This window comes from Primulina huaijiensis, chromosome 13 (genome assembly GCF_012295235.1).
Source record: "Primulina huaijiensis isolate GDHJ02 chromosome 13, ASM1229523v2, whole genome shotgun sequence".
In the NCBI taxonomy this organism is placed as follows: Eukaryota; Viridiplantae; Streptophyta; class Magnoliopsida; order Lamiales; family Gesneriaceae; genus Primulina; species Primulina huaijiensis.
The window spans coordinates 3,070,615-3,091,441 of NC_133318.1; the positions used below are offsets into that span (position 1 = coordinate 3,070,615).

The 20,827-nt window shown below is 34.5% G+C and overlaps 2 protein-coding genes across 3 annotated transcripts; both read left to right on the forward strand.

Moving 5' to 3' along the window:
- Positions 1-220: 220 nt before the first annotated feature.
- Positions 221-12,391, forward strand: LOC140991617 (translocon at the outer membrane of chloroplasts 64-like). Of its 2 annotated transcripts, none has more exons than XM_073461691.1 (13): positions 221-581; positions 1,192-1,344; positions 1,520-1,650; positions 2,126-2,251; positions 3,183-3,365; positions 3,454-3,598; positions 3,742-3,913; positions 4,480-4,614; positions 4,702-4,899; positions 10,551-10,678; positions 10,758-10,809; positions 11,519-11,588; positions 11,996-12,391. In XM_073461691.1, the coding sequence occupies exons 1-13, from the start codon at positions 379-381 to the stop codon at positions 12,076-12,078; spliced, it is 1,779 nt and encodes a 592-aa protein (XP_073317792.1). In that variant the 5' UTR covers positions 221-378; the 3' UTR covers positions 12,079-12,391. The 2 variants fall into 2 exon arrangements, with proteins under 2 accessions (XP_073317792.1, XP_073317793.1); XM_073461692.1 differs by lacking the exon at positions 221-581 and adding an exon at positions 981-1,060.
- A 1,892-nt stretch (positions 12,392-14,283) lies between these two features.
- On the forward strand, positions 14,284-16,965 carry LOC140990833 (protein C2-DOMAIN ABA-RELATED 4-like). The gene is made up of 4 exons (XM_073460655.1): positions 14,284-14,444; positions 14,813-15,093; positions 15,844-15,939; positions 16,450-16,965. The coding sequence occupies exons 2-4, from the start codon at positions 14,932-14,934 to the stop codon at positions 16,738-16,740; spliced, it is 549 nt and encodes a 182-aa protein (XP_073316756.1). The 5' UTR covers positions 14,284-14,444; positions 14,813-14,931; the 3' UTR covers positions 16,741-16,965.
- Positions 16,966-20,827: the final 3,862 nt, after the last annotated feature.

Here is a 20,827-nt window from a genome sequence, read left to right on the forward strand (position 1 = left end):
TCATTTGATAAATAAAAATTAATCCAATAAAATTTATTTCAAAACCCTTAACCATTCTCAGTATCGTAGTATTATGCTTAAATAAATTTCTAATTTTTTATTTGTTGGTAAAAAAACATGTAGCATATTGTGTTGGGGATATGATGAGTGTTTTGAAGAGTTTGTCACATTCAATTATATTTTAAAATTTTAAATTAATTTTCAAGTAAAACATAACTTATCAGACGGCTTTCGTCTCTGCATACTTGGGTTTCTCTTCATCCCCTGTAGCTGCAAGCCCTCTCTGTCAAGTTATTTTTGCTCCAAAAATCCTCACATGGTATAAGGGATTGCACAAACATCAAGAACTGAGTAGTTGAACGCTGCATAGCTAATAAAATGGCGTCTTCATCGGCGAATTTGTGGGTTTTGCTCGGGCTTGGACTTGCTGGGATATTGATTATGGCTAAGAAGCTGACACGGGCGGTGAAAGAAGATTTCGGGGCGTTTATTGAGCGGTTGCAGCTTCTGCCGCCTCCGCAGCCTGCGCCGCCAAAAGCTCCTCATCCACTTACTGGCCTCACTTTTGCAGTTTCTGATGTGTAAGGCCGTTTAAATTCCACCCTTCATTGAATTCGTAATGGTATTATGTTATTGTTTTATTGGTGGCTTAAATAATACCTTGATATGTGGAAGTTTTTTGGCTGCCAGTTTTTGTATTAGTTTTGTTTTCTTCATTTGATTTGTTTCCTAATGGAAAATTCAGTGAAAAGGAAGGATTTTGATTGGAACCCTTGTCTGTATTTTTCTTATCGGCTTTATCTTGTGTCATCAGTCTATTCAATATAACAGTTCAAAAAGGACATGATTGAATTCAAATATTAGTTTCATTTACATAGAATGCTATGCAGGGTTCTTTTTGTCGCATAATAGTATAACCGCAAATTTCTATATTGGATGTCTGAAAAGGAGCGATATGTGGAGTATATTAAGAGTCACTGAAGATTTTTTTTTTTTTGAGCATAATCTTTGTATTCCTCATGTACCAGATGTTCAATTAGCCCCTGCTTTTATTCTTAAAGTAAAGAGTTCTCTTTCTGATTATCAGTTTCTTGCTTCATAAGAATGTTTCCTGTTCTTCAAATGTTTGCCAATGTTCAAATATGCGCATTACTCTTGGCTAATAAATTCTATTTTAAATCTTGATACCAGATTTGATATCGAAGGATTTGTAACTGGCTTTGGCAATCCAGACTGGTCTAGAACACACAAGCCTGCGACTTTGACAAGTCCTGTGGTTGCAGCCCTCGTTGACGGAGGTGCCACATGCACTGGAAAAACTGTTGTGGATGACATGGCATTCAGGTTTGCATCATTCTGTACTCAAATGTGTTTTCCACAGTTCTACCTTATAGGCTTCAGATCTGCACTAGCTTGGAAGTTGTTCTTGGCTATGTGTTCTCCTTCCTTTGTGCCATCTTCTGTAGATTGTTCTATTTCAAACTTTGAATATTGCCTTAGCTTTTATGTTCATATCCAGTCTAAGTGGAGAAAACAAGCACTACGGGCACGGGGCACCAACTAATCCCACCTCACCTGCTCGAATTCCAGGAGGAGCTTCAAGTGGCGCTGCCGTAGCTGTGGCTGCTAATTTTGTTGATTTTTCTTTAGGTAACTGAATGTTTCTATCCTTAAGAGTCCATTACTTGCGAAGCTTTGGCCTATCTATTCACGAGAAACATGGTATTCCATGGTTGCATTGATAATGTCAATGAAATGTTTCTCTATGTGTTTTAACATGCGACCCTCAAGTCAATTGATATGTGTTTTTCGTCTCTCCTAAGTCCTATCTAATTGAATTTCTTGAATGGCGAATCTCTGCTGCAACAAGTTTGAGACTGCTCCTTGTATACTTAGTTCTTCTGTTTTTGTCATGGCTGATTTTAAGATTCCCCCCGATCCAGTGGGATCATCTCCTCTTCTCAAAGTTTTTTATATTTCTTAGGGTAAAAAGAATGCCGCTGAGGAATGCGTGCAATTTACAATTTTGATGGTGCTTAAGCACTGTGTTCTTTTTTTTTGCTACATATTTTGTATCTTTTTTTTGCGAAAGTATATGGATGTTTAATTTACTATAACGTGACAGGCATAGATACTGATGGTGGTGTGCGTGTGCCTGCTGGATATTGTGGTGTACTAGGCTTTCGACCATCTTATGGGGCTGTCTCCCTTTCAGGCGTAATATCTGTATCTGGGAGTCTTGACACGGTTGGTAGGTATTTCATTCTGTGTATTAGCATCTTCTTTAAGATGCTCTAAATCTGTCTCTATAGCACCATGCTAACGACCAAGTCGGAATGATGTCAAAGTTTCACATATAAAAGAGGAAAGGTGGAGAATTTGAAAAAAATATAAATAGAGCTTTTCTTAGAGATGTTTAAACAGGTGACTTAAGACTTTGAGAAAATCTTCTTGCTCAAGTATATTAGTGTTTTTTTGGGTAAATTTGTTGTCTCTGGTAATGGAATTAGTCAAACATCAACAATGCACAACACAAACAATGTAAAAGTCACTCATGAGCTAGATGGTTGTAATTGAATTTTGAATAGTTGTCAATATCCAATGATTGTACGAACACAAGACATTAGTACTAGCTATCACATTCAGGACCGACACTTTTTTTCATGTACCTTTATGGCATACCATGTCCAACTTGGTCCTTCAGATATTGATTTTTACATTTTCAATCTTAGATTATTGAATATCTTTGTTTATGTAACTATTTAAATGCAATTAATTAAATTTCCGAGAAAATGATAATTTTATACATCATGCACTATAGAGCGTAGTCACTTTTATTCTTGTGTAGTCCTTCAAAATGAATTCCCGTTTATTTTTTAATGATTTCTATTTGGTTATTTGACGCTAAAGTCCACGAAAACAGATGTTGAGTAAAGTGGTTTTGTTGATATTGAGTCACATATTTTAGTTTCAGTACAAGTAATTTTGATTGGATCTTCTCCCCAAATTTGATTTGTTGGCTACCATGTTGATACTGATGGGTGACTGTCCGTATATTAACTAGATGACTCTGAGTTGATTAGAAATTTATAGTAAAGTAAAACAGTCTGTTGCCTTTTTAAAATCCCAAATATTATTTCCTTTGTCCTTTGTTGATTATTAAAGACTGACTAATTTTGCAGGATGGTTTGCCAAGGATCCTAGTGTACTTCGTCGTGTTGGACATGTGCTATTGCAGGTTCCATATACTGCACAACGCAATCCTAGGAGTGTTTTGATATCTGATGATCTTTTCCAGTTGTCAAAAGTTCCTTCAAGCTGGGTGATTCAGGCGGTGATAAAGTCCATTGAGAAGCTTTATGGAAGTATGCTCTTTTATGTCACTAATTTTTGGGCGAGTTGATCTATTGTAGGTCATTACATTCTCGATCTTTATAAAGCTCCAATTTTCAGGACAAGTTTTGAGGCATGAAAATATCGGTGATTATTTGGCTTTGAAGATTCCAAGCTTAAAATCATTCCACACGAAGCAGTCAAACGGCGAGGGAAAATCTTCTCCAATAAGACTTCTAGCAAATGTATTGCAGACACTTAAAAGGTTCGATTAGATTAAAGTAATTAATTTGTTGCACTTGGAAATACTCATTTCTTAGAATTTTCAGGAGAATTGCAATTTTGGTCCTGCAGTAAGTTGGAATTGTGCAATTTTGAGTAATGCTTTTATTTGCTATTTGATTTCAGTCATGAGTTCAGACAAAGTCATAGTGAATGGATCAATTCAGCAAAGCCTTCTATAAATCCAGTTATCTCAGCGCAAATGACTACTGAAGTGTTGGGGCCTATTGATACAAAAATTGAAAAATGTCAAACTATCATGAGTGATTTACGCGCAGCTATAAATGCCCTTTTAAAGGTATACATTCTTCCAGTATGACATTTGTCAATGTTTTACTCGTGTCTTGCTAACATCGCTTGTGTCTGGTAGAAAGCATTTCTTTATGAGGTCGCCAATCACCATCAATTTTCCTGTATCTCTTGCCTAATTTCCTCTTAACATAGAAAACAATAACGCTTGCAGGATTTTCTTTTAATAAAGTAGTAAAGTAAATGGACGTCCTAATTTCTAAAATAATAGTAGTTTTTTTTTATATAGAAAAAGCACGCACCCTGGAAGCTTATTCCTTGAATGGATCAGAACTGATGCAAAGAATAGTCTCTGTGGAGGGACCAAAGTTTACAAGCAAGACATAGATAACCTGCTGAATATTTTGTTTTTTTTATATAAAATTATATATGATTAAAAACCTAGTGAGTCCAGTTGTAATGACAAGAATTTACTACTACGTCAACAATAAATGGAAAAGTAGTAAAAGCAATCACATTCTTTAGCAATGAAGTTTCTAGATATTTTGGCCTCGATATGGCGATGCTACTGTTATTTTTAATCTATTATTTAATTCACACATTTGGACTCAACAGGATGAAGGGATATTGGTGATTCCTACGACAATCGATCCTCCTACAAAACTAGGTGCAAAAGAGATTATGTCAGAGGACTACTTGATCCAGACATCTACTCTTTCAAGTTTAGCTAGTATGTCGGGCTGCTGCCAGGTCAAAGTTAAAATACCCCTTTCTCACACACCATACTGTTTGCATATTATTTTTCCTGGCTGAAAAATTCTTATTTCTTTTTTCAAGGTTGCAATACCGCTGGGTGTTTATGACAAATGCCCAGTTTCTGTATCGCTCTTGGCCAGGCATGGGGGTGATAGATTTCTATTGGACACCCTGCAGACCATGTATACATCTTTACAAGAGCAATTTGATATTGCCAGCAAGTCTAAATCATCTACTGTTGTAACCCAGGAAGCATCAGCGGAGATGGCAAAAGAAAAGGTAAAGTATAATGATGTTCTTTTTCTGCAGAATTTCACAGCCTTTACCGTACACACAGCAAAAAAGAATGTGGATCATGTTGTGAAAATTTTGAAACACATCATTGATTTCCTCTTAAATTTGAGAAAAAAATTTCATGAAATTCGGGTGCAATCATCCACAAACAATATAAGCCAAAGAGATCCTGAAATATTAAAAATATTGGAGGGTTCTCATATATGACTATGAATTAGATATAAGGGGATTGAACTTTTTTTATTACTGATTGGAAATGATACATGTTTGTGTTTAGCAAACTCACACATATCACAGTGAACGTGTTTATTTTCTAAACCCTCAAACAAAGACGGAAGCATAACCTTCAAAACACCAAAGGACGATTGCCCTAATCTAAAATGTTGAAGCCAAATGCTATTTTTATTTGATGAAGAAGAGAAAAAAGATGAAGCTGTTTTACTGGGGGGGCAATTTCTTCTAAGATATAAAGTCAATTCCATGGTTATTTGGGGCGCAAGGCGCACTAAAGCGCTAAGTTGCCTTGGGGCCTGAGTCGGAAGGCGATGCGCACACTTTATCGAAATAAAGCACATTTGACACAAATTTTAAAATTCAACATATATAAAGTATTTTTTACTATTTAAATTAAATATTTTTGCACAAAGATAATGTACAATATAAATAAAAAAATATTAATAGATAATGTAGCATAAATCATAAAAAAAAAAATTTCAATCATCTAAAATTCATTAGTAAGTCGTAAGTGCATCATAGTATATTAAGGAAAAAACTTCAAAAATCTAAATTATCAAATTATTCATCCTTTTCAACTGTATCGTCATCATCTCCAGAAGTTGAAACTCTGGATTTGTATCATTTTGATACCTCATCGGTTTAACCAAAATCAATTTCTTCGTACTCTTCATTATTATAACGATGGATATTAGATCTTCTTTTATCGTATTTAACGTATTCGTACATGCCGTTGCTTCTTTCGTACAGGATGAACCTCGAGATCTAAAATTATAGGCATCTTCATCATCCCAGAAGCTCATCCAACTTCACCCCAAGCTATGTAGCACGGATACCTTAAATTTTTTTTTTGAAGTATCAGACACGGATACGGATACGACACGCGGATAAGCGTGTCGGATACCTCAAAATCCATGTCGTTGACTTTGTTTAGGGTTGACCAGCCGGATACGTTTTGGACACGGCGAGGACACTCCATGGATACGGCGTGGATACGTTTTTCGGATACGTTTGGGCAAAATTGAAAATATTTAAAAGTTTTAGGGGTTAATTAAAAAAAATTAAAAAACTAAAAGGAAAATAATTTAAAATAAATTGGGCCGAACTTTTAAATCCCTAAATATATTTGTCCGTCTCTTTCATTCTATTTCTGCTCAAGCTGCTCTCAATTCAATCGTGTCGCCCTTCTTCTCTCTTTCTGCCGCTTTGTCTCTTGATGAACCTGAATTGGAGTCAGTCTTATTTACTGATGAAGGCAGTGTCGGTGATGAAACCGATATGGATGTTTGATTTCTTTTTACTTGCTTAAGATGGATTTTGCGTTTAATATTTTGTATTTAAGATATTATGATTAATGAAATATTACATTTATCTCTATAATTTTTAATTTTCAATACCAAATTTATATAAATATAAATATATATAATATTTATATATATTTTAATGATTATCGTATCCTAGCCGTATCGTGTCTTATATTTTCAAAATTTGACGTGTCGCCGTATCCATATCGTATTCAAAATGATACTCGTACCCGTATCCATGCAACATAGACCCCAAGTCAAACTATCATAATCAAACACGTGATCATTTTCGCCATCACTATTATTATTTAGTCCCCCATCAACCGTTCGTTACCATTATCTATATCAGCCAAAGAAATAGGAACAATCATATCACGATATCATATCGATGCCCCAAAGTCCTATTGTACTTGTGTAAACCAAATCATTCAACTTTTTTTGCTCTAATCTATTTCTTCTTTTGGAATGAAGCTACACATATTTGATAGAAACTAATTTTATCTTTAAAATAATAAATTTATTTAATATTTCATTAAGTACTAATATTTAGTACTCACATGTTCAAACACACTACAAGTAAGGTTAAGAACTTTCACGGTGAACACTTGCAATTAGGGTGTCGAACACCCATAAGTCAACCATCATTCCGCTGGTAATTTTGAAATAAAATAAAAAATTGAACAGTAAAACTATTATATATCAATTATCATAAAATAAAAATAAAAATATTGATTACTCGGTGATTTTTTGTTCTTTTGTCTAATTGCCATGGGCATTCCAAAAAGTCCTTCAGTCCTTTTGTACATTGGCAACCGATCCATGATCTTATCATGCAGCTTCTCAGTGTCACACATCCTAGCGATACATTTATAAAAACCTGTTACAACTTCATTGTCATTTTATATATTAGAATCCGAATAGAATAACTACGGATTTAAGAAATGCCCAGCATTTAAAGGTCAATGGAGTTGTGTATCGTCCACCTATGATCATTTATATAAAAAATATCTTTATACTTATCTTCCTTGTGATCAAACGAGACAGCAATAGCTTCTTTAGCCCGATCCATTGTCTCATAAATATAGCCCAATGGAGGCTTTTTTTCTCCATCAACCAATCGAAGAACTTTCACCACTGGACCACTCACTTTAACAACATAAACAATCGTATTCCAAAATGAAGGCATTAGTATAATCTCTGCTGCCCGTTTATCTGGTCTCTCTCTTGCAAATCTACTAGTAGTCAATTTCTCAGATGTAAACATTTTTCTCAAACTTTCCCAAAACGAGTTTTTCCAGCTCTAACCTCAGGCCCCAAGACACCCTAGCGCTTTAGTGCGCTTTGCACCCCAAATAACAATGCGCTGTTCATTGTTTAGATTTGATGCTTGAAGATTTCGTTAAACTTCCTTACTTGAAGAAGATATATGAAAGGGCAATGATGGTTAATGGATATATATATGTAAGAGGCCCCAAATTTTAAACATGATGAAAGATGGATATATATAACAGGCTGGTAAAACTCATTTTCAATTGCTTTTTTTGCTTTAAAGTGGTTTCAAAAGCACAAGGCGAGTTTGAGAAACATGTTTACATATGAGAAATAAACCACTAGTAGATTTGCAAAAGAGGCACCAGATAAACGGGCAACAGTGGTTATACTATTGCCTTCATTTTGGAATACGGTTGTTTATGTTGTTAAAGTTGGTGGTTTAATGGTGAAAGTTCTTCGATTGCTTGATGGAGAAAAAAGCCTCCAATGGGCTATATTTCTGATGCAATAGATCGGACTGAAGAAGTTATTGCTGCCTCATTTGATCATAATGAGAATAAGTATAAATATATTTTTGACATAATTGATCATACATGGACGACACACTACTCCATCGACCTTTACATGCTGCTGGACATTTCTTAAACCCGGAGTTATTGTATTCGGGTTCTAATATAAAAAATGACAATGAAGTTGCAACAGGTTTGTATAAACGTATCTCTAGGATGTTTGAAACTGAAGAGCTACAAGATAAGACTATGGATAAGTTGCCAATGTACAAAAAAGCTGAATGACTTTTTGGAATGCCCATGGCAGTTACACAAATAAACAAAAAATCACCAATTAATCTTTATTTTTATTATATGACAATTTATATATATAATAGTTTTAATTATCAATTTTTTATTTTATTTCAAAATTACCAGCGGAATGGTGATTGGCTTATGGGTATTCACATTAAATTGCAAGAGTTCACCTTGAAAGTTCTTAGCCTTACTTGTAACTCATCTGATTATGAACGAAATTGGAGTGTGTTTGAATACATGAGTACTAAATATTAAATAAATTTATTATTTTAAACTTAAAATTAGTTTGTATAAAATATGAGCAGTCTCATTCCAAAAGAAGAAATAGATTGGAGCAAAAAAGTTGAATGATTTGGTTTATATAAAGTATAATAGGGCTTTGTGGTGTTGATATAATATGCGTGATACGATTGATCTTATAGATGGTAGTAACGAATGATTGATAGGGGAACTAAAGAATAATAGTTATGGTGAAAATGATCATGTGTTTGATGATGATAGTTTGACTTAGGGTGAAGTTGGACGAGCTTCTGGGGTTGATGAAGATGCTTATAGTTTTAGATCTCGAGGTCCATCCTTACGAAAGAAACAACGACAGATACAAGTATTTTAAATACGATAAAAGAAGATCTATTGTCTATCGTTATCATGATGAAGAGGAGGAAGAAATTGATTTTGGTGAAACTGATGAGGGATCAGAAAGATACAAATCTGGAGCTTCATTTCTTGGAGTTGATTAGGATAAGTTGAGAAGGATGAATAATTTGATGATTTAGATTTTTGAAGTTTTTTTCCTTAATATACTATGATGCATGTATGACTTACTAATTAATTTTAGATGATTGGAGTTTGTTTTTTGTTATGATTTATACTACATTATTTATTAATGGATTTTTATTTATATTGTTTGTTATCTTTGTGAAAAATATTTAATTTAAATAGTATAAAATACTTTATATATGTTGAATTTTAAAATTTGTGCCAAATGTGCTTTACTTCGATAAAGTGTGCGCCTTGCCTTGCGTTTCAGGCCCCAAGGCGTCCTAGTGCTTTAGTGCGCCTTGCGCACCAAATAACTATGTCTCTAGTTCCCTTCACGTGGTCTGCCATGAAGTTTCCAGCACTTATCATTTGTATGCTCAGTCTTCCTGCAATAGAAGCACCAAAATTCTTTCTTATTCTCACGTCCTGGAGCTTTATTTTGTCCTTCCTTTCCAATTTCTTGATGTGAAAATTCTGATTTTGTTGCCACCATAGATGTTTCATAAACATAAATAGTGTCTCGATCCTTGGAATAGGTTCGACGGACTGAATCCCATATGGCTTTAGCAGAAGTCAGGAAAACAACTCACTGATTCTCGGATCTATTGAGTCCCACAACCATGACATAACCATAGAGTCGGCTTCATCCCATGTTTCAAAGCCTCTCACCTTCTTTCAGTCCATTGCCCAGAAGATGACTGAGTCTTCCTTTTCCTTTCAAATATGTTTGCACAAATTGAGACCACTTGTACAGAGTTTGCAATTCGCGCAGTCTCTGAAAATATGGGCCAACAAATATGCGAAGTAACAAATCGAAGAATGACGATTTTCAAGATCGGAAGAGATGACTGGAAGGGCATAACGCCGGTGACCGGAATATTACTGTTTGAACGCCGGCTCTGGTACCATGTTAAAGGAAAAATTCTTGTATATACTTCCAACGTTTGTACAAGTATATATACACCTAGAGGGCTAGAGCCCTAGAAAGGAAATAGCTGGAATTTTGGGATTCATATCCACACAATCCCCTAACTATGCTAATCTAATATATGCATCAATTTAAAGATTCAGACAATCGATCTAACAACTCTAATCGATTTTATCAAAATTTTCAACATTTTTTCTTGTCAAAGTTGATTTAGAATTTTACTTTTCTTCCCCTTCTTCTAACTTGTGTTGGTTTAGTTGTGAAATTTAGTCGAAGCTGCCACCTATGTGTGTGGTGTATGTTAATTTTATAGTCTTAATATCATTTTAGGGCAATCAAGCATTCAAAGATAAGCAGTGGCAGAGGGCCATCGGATTTTATTCAGAAGCCATCAAACTCAACAGCAGTAATGCGACATACTACAATAATCGGGCTGCTGCTTATTTGGAGTTGGGAAGGTGGCCAAAGTGTTAAGCTTTTTATCTTATTTTATCTGCTTGGATGTTTTATATTAATCATTAATTTTTTGTTTAATAGTTATAACCAAGCTGAAGAAGATTGCACTCGAGCCATCGACCTTGATAAGAAGGTTTCTCTCCTCTTCCTTGATGTGTAATACCATTGTAAATGCATGCTACAATTTATTCGTGCTCTTTAGTATGAGAAAGACTTTGTCTTGCTCTAAAAACATCTTGTTCTCCTTATGGCTATTGCATATGGTAAAACTTTCTGCTGCCCAAGTTACATGCAGCTTTAGTAACAGTTTTCCACGAACGTTGAAGATCGTCACGGAATGCAGATAATTTAGTGCTTCCTTTCTCACCCCTTTGCTTTTTTTCCCCTTTTTTCTTTATGGCTTCCTACTTTGCAAACAAAGGTACTAACTAGTATTGGTCATTGTGGTGGAGATGTGAATTATTATTTCGTATGCATGTGATCATGTGCTGTTCGGAAGTTCTTTAAACAGAAAATTTATGTTTATCAACCTAAATAATTTTGATGAGATGACAAATTTAATTTGTCTCAATAGATAATAAACCTTTTATTGGACTCGGATGGCGCAAGCCTGAATTTTTTTTTTTGAGGGGCTAAGGTCTAGTTGAGAATTATCTTTTGATGTGTAGGGAGAAATGGCACCTTTTGGTTACATATTGACTAACCTTTGTCCTTTGTTGTGTTTGTTCCTTGTGAACTTCTAACTTCTAATGTATCATCTGCTCCTTGAGTGCTTAATTGTTTGGTATCTATATTGGTTAAAAGAAAACATGGACTCAGTGCTTTCTTTGCCATGCATGCAGAATGTGAAGGCTTTTCTAAGGAGGGGAACTGCACGAGAAATGTTGGGTTGTTATAAAGAAGCAATGGAAGGTTAGTCCACTTTTTTCTGTCTGCCGTAAATGTTGTATGGTTTCTGTTCTGGGATGTCACAACAGTTCAATTCAGTTTTTAAGAATCAGCCAACGTTTGAAGGATAAGGACTGCGGGTTCCTATGCACATCGGAACCTGCTGAATGGAACCAATTAAGTAGATTGTAATGGTGATTCAACTATTTTGTTTTAAAAATGCACACCACTGAAGTTGATCTGGATTTTGGTTTACGTATTTTTCTAATGTAATTAGAACCCATAAAAAAACTATCCATTAATGGTCATCGGAAGCAGACTGCGATTGATCAACTTTCTCCTTTTCATTAAACTCTCTCGATCAATAATACCCCATTTGCTTGTATTTTTCTTGTAATGATCTTCCTTCATATTTTACTTGTACTCTATAGATTTCAGATATGTACTCGTGCTCGAGCCAAATAACAAAAGAGCAGCTCAGACTCTGGACCGGCTCAAAAAGTTCTTTGTGTAGGTTCTCCAAAATCCAGATGAGACGAGACTGCATCCAAGAATACTTCTTGTCTGAGCTGCCGCAGCAGTTCCTACACAGTGCAAGTGCCTTTGCACACAAATTGGAGGCCTTGAAGGCAGTCTGCATTTTGTTTTTTCAGCAAGAGGGATTGATGAGAAGTAATTGGGGCAGCAGTGGCAAATTCTCAATAGTGTAGTGTTGAAAATTCATGTTCTTGTTGGCCTACACTGGCTAAGTCAATTTTGTTTTATTCTTTATTTTGTTGCTGAAGTTGCGATAACTATACTAGTCAGAGTGAGCTCAATTTTTTTTTCTTTTTAAATTTGAATGCATGTGTATTATTTACTACCGAAACAAATTGTTCGTAATAACTCAGTCTGTTACAAAATCTTATAAGAAAAATTCAGGTATGGTTTTAATGTAGGGCAGCAAAACCATTTGCAATTATCATCCATGTAAAATTGAGTTCATATTAAATTTTGTGTGGCTACAGAAAATACATGGAAATCAGAATCCACGGTATTAATAGTCGGTAAAAAGTTCATCCAACTGTTTGTCTGTCCATTGAACGACAAAAGATTTCTCTCAGTGGTTGCCTTTGCGCTGAACTTCATTGGTTTCTTGAATTTCTTCACTTTGTCTTTAGTGACAAAAGAGTTGCTTGAGAGGCTACGGTCAGAATTACCAACTTTCGCACATTTGTTGCCACCACTTGCCTTATCTTGTTGATCAAAAATAGGTTTTGTTGTCCGTACCCACAAGGTATCAAGTCCACTCCTTAAAAAGTCGACACTTTCATGAAAAACAGTAGAAAAGGAAAATGGAATGAAATACTACCTTTTGAAGAATTAAAACAGCACCAACACTGAACTTCTTTCCAAACTCGCTCTCACGAAGGACTTGGGATGGATAGTAGCACGTACAGAACCTGAAGGATACTAAAATTCAAGGACAATGAATCAACAGCTTAACCACCCTTATAATTCTTTGGGGTGTCAAAATCCGACACGACCCACCAACCCGACACGGTTCAACTCGAAAAAAATCAGGTTTGGGTTTGGAGTTTTGGAGTTCGGGTCAACTTTTAATTTTTTTTTAAAAAAGTATATAATTAATAAATACTGCATACATTTTTATATATTGTATGTCTGAAAAAATATTTATTTTATATTTATATAATAAATTTTCATAATTTAATATTTATTTTGAACATTTTTTATTTTTTAAACAATTGTTTATTTGATTTAATAAATATACTTTATTTTTCTACAATTAAACTTTCAAATTTAAATCACATATATGAGAGAGATTTTATTATTATGTGTTTAAATTAAAATATTGGTATTATTTTTTTTGAATTTTATTTAATTTTATTTTTAAAAAAATTATTAAAAAAATTCAAAATCAGGTTATACGGGTTGATCGGATTGAGAGTTTTCAGGTTGGCTCGGGTTCGGGTTGAGCAATTTTTGAATAATAATATTGCTCAACCCGACTCGACCCGACCCACCCGAATTGACACCCCAAATAATGCTACTATTATTATATGTATCACTCCATCTATACCTTCAGCATCACTTTAAGACATCCAATACCACTTGGTGAGCATGATTTGATCACAGCCACAACCTATTCACGTGTTGAATTCGTCAAATTTCTAGATATTTTTTACACTAGTCCATATATACGGTTTAAGCACACAACAAAGTTACGGCACTTGAACAAGAATACCATAACGTACAGAGAAAGATAATCACCAATCAACCATTTAATATCTGGTTAATGTGTGCATAGGGCAGGCTTAAATGGTATAGCATTTAACATTAAAATTGTTCACTAAATATCGTATTAAATGGTTTTGAAGTACATTCATTGTATTATATGCTAAATGCACTTTTAATGTCTATCAAATTTTACGACTATGAACATGTCATCAAGAAAATATAAATAATCCAAAATTGCAAAAAAAAAAAATTTCAGAAATTATGTTTACATAAAATATATTTTTCTTGTAATAAAAACAATATTTTTTTTTAAAAAAATTGTTAATTTAAAGTGGAGACATATGGGAAAACACAAGCCATGCGGTAGAAAAACATGCGTCATTCACGTCGTGCCAACAAACCTACGCACCTTTGGAGAAAAAAGAAAAGTAATAATAGAATAAATTATTCGAGGGATTAAAAAAAAATGCCACCTTTATAAATGTACGAGAAGCAAATTTCAGTTCCCCATTTTTGTCTTTGGTTGGTCTAAAGACAATTATCAAAGAATCACTTCTCTGTTTTTCTAGAATAGCAGCCGTATATTCTTCATAGAGAATTTCTCCAGAGGGTTCCTCCACAAACTGTCCAAACAACTCCATANTGTTTTTTTTTTTTTTTTTTTTGAGATGATTGGTATCTATTTTTGAGTTTTGCCCATCGATTACTCGGCTGCAAATTTCATTTCTTGATTGTTTTGATATGATTTCATGGCGTGGAATTAAATTGTTTTTGACGTATGCATAATTATTTATTATTTGTGGGATGAAATCTTGGATTCAAGATTACGTAGGACTGTGGAAAGTTCGTAGATCATGTGTCGTATGTCTTGTATTAAGCTTGAAGTTTAATAGTGTGAATCGAATCAAATTTGCAAGAAAGATGAAATTTTGTTGGAAAGATTTTTTTGTTGGGTCCCACATTTCATTTGGTTTGGCATTGTGTAATAATTTTAATTTTCTAATTTCTTGCAGGGGCCAGGGAGGATCAACGAAACTTCACTTTGGTTGCTAATAGAGTGGTGGCAAAACATTATATTATTATATATTGATTTGCTTAAAGAGAGAGTATCTGATATAAATCAGAATAAATGGATTCGCCCAATGCAAACAACCAGTCAGAAAGTTCTGCGAAATCTCTGATGGATAATTTGTTGGGGCTGCTTAGAATTCGGGTCAAAAGAGGCATCAATCTTGCTGTCCGTGATGTCCGAAGCAGTGATCCTTACGTTGTTGTGAAGATGGGCAGACAGGTTCTTTTGTTCAAACTTTTCTTCATCGAGCACGTGTGAATCTCTGGATTTTGGATTGGTTTGTGTTGTCCTTTTTCTTGTGTTTTCTCATGTGGGTTTTGATATATTTGCTTATTTTCTGTGGTGGTATTGACTGTTTGGTAAAGTTGCATTCTTGATCTCCTTCTTCTTGTACGTTTTTTTAGCATTTGATGTTCGTTTTTGTGTTCTTTGCTTGTATATTTGTAACGTTTTTCAATTCGTTTAGCTGCCCTTTTGTTTCATCTTGGCGTTTTGATGAAGTTTGGTGGGTTGATTTTAGTTCTCCTTTTTTTTTGTCCTTGTCCTTTTACACTTCTTTCTTCTTTCTTTCTTGATTTGTGTTATCTTGGATTCTGAATGAAGGTGCATTTATGGATGTTTCATTCAATTGGATGTGTCAACTTATTAGGTGATGAAATATTTAAGGCCACTCACCCAAAAAGTTAATTTCCATGTTCAAAAATTTTGATCATCTAGTCGAACTATATGGTAATAAAACCATGGCTTTATAAGTTGAATTTGCCGAAAATATGCTCAGTAGTTCTTTTAAAGCTTATAGCGTTCCTTGTCCATTGAGGGAAGTTTCTTGATGTTCTTACTAATTTAGATAAATTACACAACTTAGTAGCCTGTAACCAGAATGTTTCAATTATTTCGCATGTCCTTGCATTCGTTTTTCGCATTTCAAGTTTCTGGAATCATTATTTTATAGATAAATATATTTTACAGAAGTTGAAGACTCGTGTTATCAGAAAGGATGTAAATCCAGAATGGAACGAGGACTTGACACTTTCCATTTCGAATCCTAGTATTCCAATTACGCTGGTGAGAGCTCATCTATACTCACCTTTGGCCTATAGATTATAAGTAAATGCTATAGCTGGTTCCATTTTTGGAAACTGTTTAGATATCATTTGTTCAGGCTCGACTTTCTTCTAGAAGTACTTTAAATCAACACAAATCTGCAAAAATCATATACTTTAATTTTCTACCACGGAAATTATCCGGTTTGCTACCCTGTGGCTGTGCATGGTTGATGTCAAAGCTTTAAATGCAAATCTTTCTTTTAAAAAATTGTATTCGAAATGTTGAAGCATAAGAAGAGAACAACAATCCTTGAAAAGTTTTACGTTATACATAATGCCACAGACGGGGTGTGGTGGGGGGGGGTGGGTGGGTAGGTGAATATGCTATATTTGGGAGCACTACTTCAGATTTCTAGAAAAAGTATACATAAAATTTGAAGTGCGCAGTAGGCTAGTTAGTCATATCTCGTTGATGTTGTTTCTTCAGTATCTATGAAAAATATTTTGCTGATTCATGTACATTTTTCAGACTGTCTATGACCACGACACATTCAGCATGGACGACAAAATGGGAGTCGCAGAATTTGATATACGACCATACATAGAGGCCTTGAAGATGAATCTTGGGGGGCTTCCAAGTGGCACCATAATCACAAAGATACAACCATCCAGGTCCAATTGCCTCGCTGAAGAAAGTTCTGTGATCTGGAAAGATGGGAAAGTAGTGCAAGATTTGTGCCTGAGATTGAAAAACGTCGAGTGTGGTGAAGTCGAACTTCAGCTCCAGTGGATAGATCTTCCTGGCTCTAAAGGTTTCTAATTATAGACTTACTTTTTGATTATTGTTGTTCGAACCGTGTTGTGCGATGTTGTTAACTGGGATATTAGCTTTCTCTGTGCTGTAATGGGATGTTTTCTCTCTAGTTCGAATGTGATAAGTTGATCCCTTGGATTCTATGCAATTTTTGTGTAAGGTTTTTGGGTTAACATGTGGGAATTTGATAACTTCTGGTCTTTGTTTGCAATCTATTTAAGTTCAAGATCAGACAGTGATGTTTTGGATCGCTATGCAACTGCAAATGATTCATCTCAATTAGATTATAAAACTATCTATTTGCAAACTCCTATAATTTCAAATTTTTGGGAAAAGCAAGTCATAAATTCAAAGTCATCTGCATCTATATTAAATGAAAGAGTAATGTTATTTGCTGTCCATTTTGTTAAAAAACAGGTCTATATATTGAGTGGCGAGTGAGTTAACACAAAGTGGAGTTGTGAAGACCCGAAAAATTTGATCAACGTACGAGGAAATTTTTATAAACATGCAGAGACATGTTTCGAAAATTCTAAAAGATTAAGGAGCAAATCTGAATTCATTTTTTTTAAGTTTAATAGAAATTATTAATGCAAATAAATTGTAGCATATGAGACTCAAAGATGCAGTTATGCTTAAGACGTATGACTCGAAAATTTGAATATTGTAACACTATGTTTCAATCTAGATATAATAGTCATTTAAGCACCATTATTTCTGAATTAAATACACAACATTAAATGTTGTTTATTTCTCAAAAAAACGTGTATAATAGCCATTGAAAGAGGGCCATTATGACAACCTTTCAACTCACATTGAGTAGTCTATAAACAGAGGCAACGTGTTAAAGCAAATAACATACCAAAATCATCTAAAATCTTCAAATTTTCGAGTAACACTAGCTAAAGAGGGAACAAAATTCTTCAAATTTTTTCCAAGCCGAAGTTCTGTCCGAGTGCTGTCAGATTATCAAGGCAAAGTCTTGTCAAATTCGAGCATAAAGTTTTGCAAATTTATTTTTTTAAGTGGAATTTTTTTTTTAAATTGTATATTTTATGTCAAAATAAAATATATTTACATGTATATTTTAAAGTATGTTTTTTTTTTTTTAATGAAAATATGATCATTGATTACTAATTTTTGTACATTGAGTAATTGTGAACTGAATGGTAGGGATACGTATTGAAACGTTTACTACTCGTTTTTTTTTTAAAATATACTAATTTTTTTTAAAAAATAATTTCAAGCTTCGACCGAATCATACTATGCTTATAAATATATTTTTACACCATTTTTTAAAAAAAACCACCAACCTATTATTTAAAAATACACAAGAACGCAGTGCGAAACGTAAAATCGTCAAACTAAACCTAAAGCTTGCATTTTTCAAATGTAGCATAAATATCTTAAATCCTCTAAAAAACCATTCAAAAGCATAATAGTCATAAAATCTTTAAAATCATACTAATGCGGAAAACTAGCAAAGATCCTCGGGTTGTGTGCACCATCAGTCCAGCTAGTTCAACCATCAAGTCCTCCGTCATCATCAAAATTATTCTCACCNTATATAAATTCGCAAGCAACACTGAAAGATACTTTTAATAAAATAGCTTTTCATGAACATGAATAAACTTTAAACATTTTTTTCCTTCACCATATCCTTTTTCCTTTCATCATATACGTATACATTTCCCTTGCATTGAATTCAGATAATTAATTGTGACTTTCGTTTTAGCTTTTGATCGATGGATTCATCTACGTATAATCATGATACCAGGCGGCGGGGACATCAGCGACACTCTCACCCGTCAACTGAGCCTTGACCTTACATATCATCATATCCTTTCCTATTATTCACAATCAAGTCACCTCCTTCAACCTTTCATTATATTCATCACTTGTAAAAATTCATGCATATATATCATTTTTCTTTAAAACCAAGCATGCAACACGTCTTTTAGCATTATCGTTTTTCATCATAAAATTTCATAAACTTTCAAAATAAAATTTTTAACATTCATTACGACATTTAGGGCACTACCAAGATGTCCAACATTTTCACGCGTAAAATGACCGTTTTGCCCCTGAAACTCTTACTTTCCCAACTTATCCTTGGACCTTAAAACGACAAACCAAATCCATCCAAACTTAACATAACACCTTAAAATACACCCATAAGCATTTCTTAGACGTAAAATTAAGCTCTTCGACTAATTTTTCAATTCGTTTTAAAACTTAAACCTACGTCTCGGTTTTAACCCAAATCGACTTGAAACATAGCCAAAGCTTACCAAACTTGAAACATAACTTATTAACAGCTAACCATACCATATAAAACCAAATCAAGCCAATTAAAACCTTTGATCAAGCCTAGATACCTGCTGGAAATTCCTGCACTAATTCAAAAACCCTAACTTGCTTCGACCCTAGCCCTTGGCCGACCCAACCAGGTTCTAACTGACCCTACTGGGACTCTAACCGAACCCCTTAGATCCTACTGGACCAGACATAGTAACCCAAGCATGTACATCCCTCACCCGAGACTACACGAGCTCGCGCGACTCCACCTAGCAACGATAACCCTTTTCCTCGCACCGTGTGGGGCTCTTAACTCCTAATTATTATTACAATGCAATTTGATTAGGGTGAATTAATTATAGCAGAAAACGAGTTTAAATTTTTTTTACAATTAACCCAAAATATATCACTTGAATACTAAAAATAGTATTTCATCTTACATCATAAAATATGCCCACAGATAATCAATACTCAAATACATACAACAACTCATATTCTCGGGACATGCCCCGGTATATAGATACATATATATACTGGAATAAACCACTAAACCTCAAATCAACAGTGACTCCCTCCAGAAGTACCATCTCCGGTCTCCTGATAACCTGAAGTACCTGTCACTGTCCATACACAAAGACAACAACAGCCCCCCTAGGGGTGGGCAAAACTCTGTATGAAACAACCACAATATATACCACAAGTATCTAAACAATGATATATGATATGCAATACATGTATGAAGTGGAGGTACCAGGTCAAATGCCCATCCACTGAGCATATATCAAAATCAATCGAATCGATATCAAATCAATGCTCGAGCTGGCACACCGGCCTCAATCAGGGATATTCATATGATAGCATCGACAAAGCGCTATCAAATCCCAAATCTCAATCAATCATCGGGGTCACTAATGACTATGCTTTAAGGGCCACATAATGCTAAACACAACATCATGTTCACAAACCCCAGAATCAAATCCAATCATATCAAGGTATCCAAGAATCATAGATCAACGTGTATATCATGTATGCCACATCAACTCAACAAATAAGGCATATAGACACATATTCTCAGTTAAATCAATCAAACATATATTATATGATACAGATACATGTCGTATGTTACTCGGTCGCAACATACCTCAATTTTTCCTTTCCAATCGATGTAGCTGAAGATTCCCGTATAAAAATCTATCTACATCAATAACACATTCATTTCAATCAATAAATTCATTCAAATTTAACAATATAGGTTTCAAATATCTTTTGAACCTTTAAAAATTCATATCAAATCGAAATCATAACATAATTCAGTTCCAACTTCAAAACTTAGTTTCTTGTCGGTTATTCTACTACATATATGGATCTCGACTTCAAATACATGCTATTCCAGCACTTTAATAAATAAAGGTGCTGAAACTAGAAGAAACTTATCTCAAAAGAATGCTCTCGACGCGATGATTCCGAATATATATTTTGTTCCAAGTTTTGATAGTGTGTCGAGGTGATTTCGTACAATAGAAATCGAGTTCTCTTTCTCTCTCTCGAAGCTGCTAAAATAAAATGAAGAAAACGTACAGCAAACTCATTCTTATCACCTCACATTTGGCAGTCTCGCGCGGTAACATCTCGTGCTCGGGCGCGAGATGTTCTGTCCAACAACCTCGAGTCTAAATTAGCAAATGTGGTCAACATGACATTTGTAGATCTATTTCTTAGCTTTCATTTGCCATCAACCTAACTCAATTTGGATATTGGACGCGAGAGTTATGCTCATTTTCCCAAAATGTGTCAG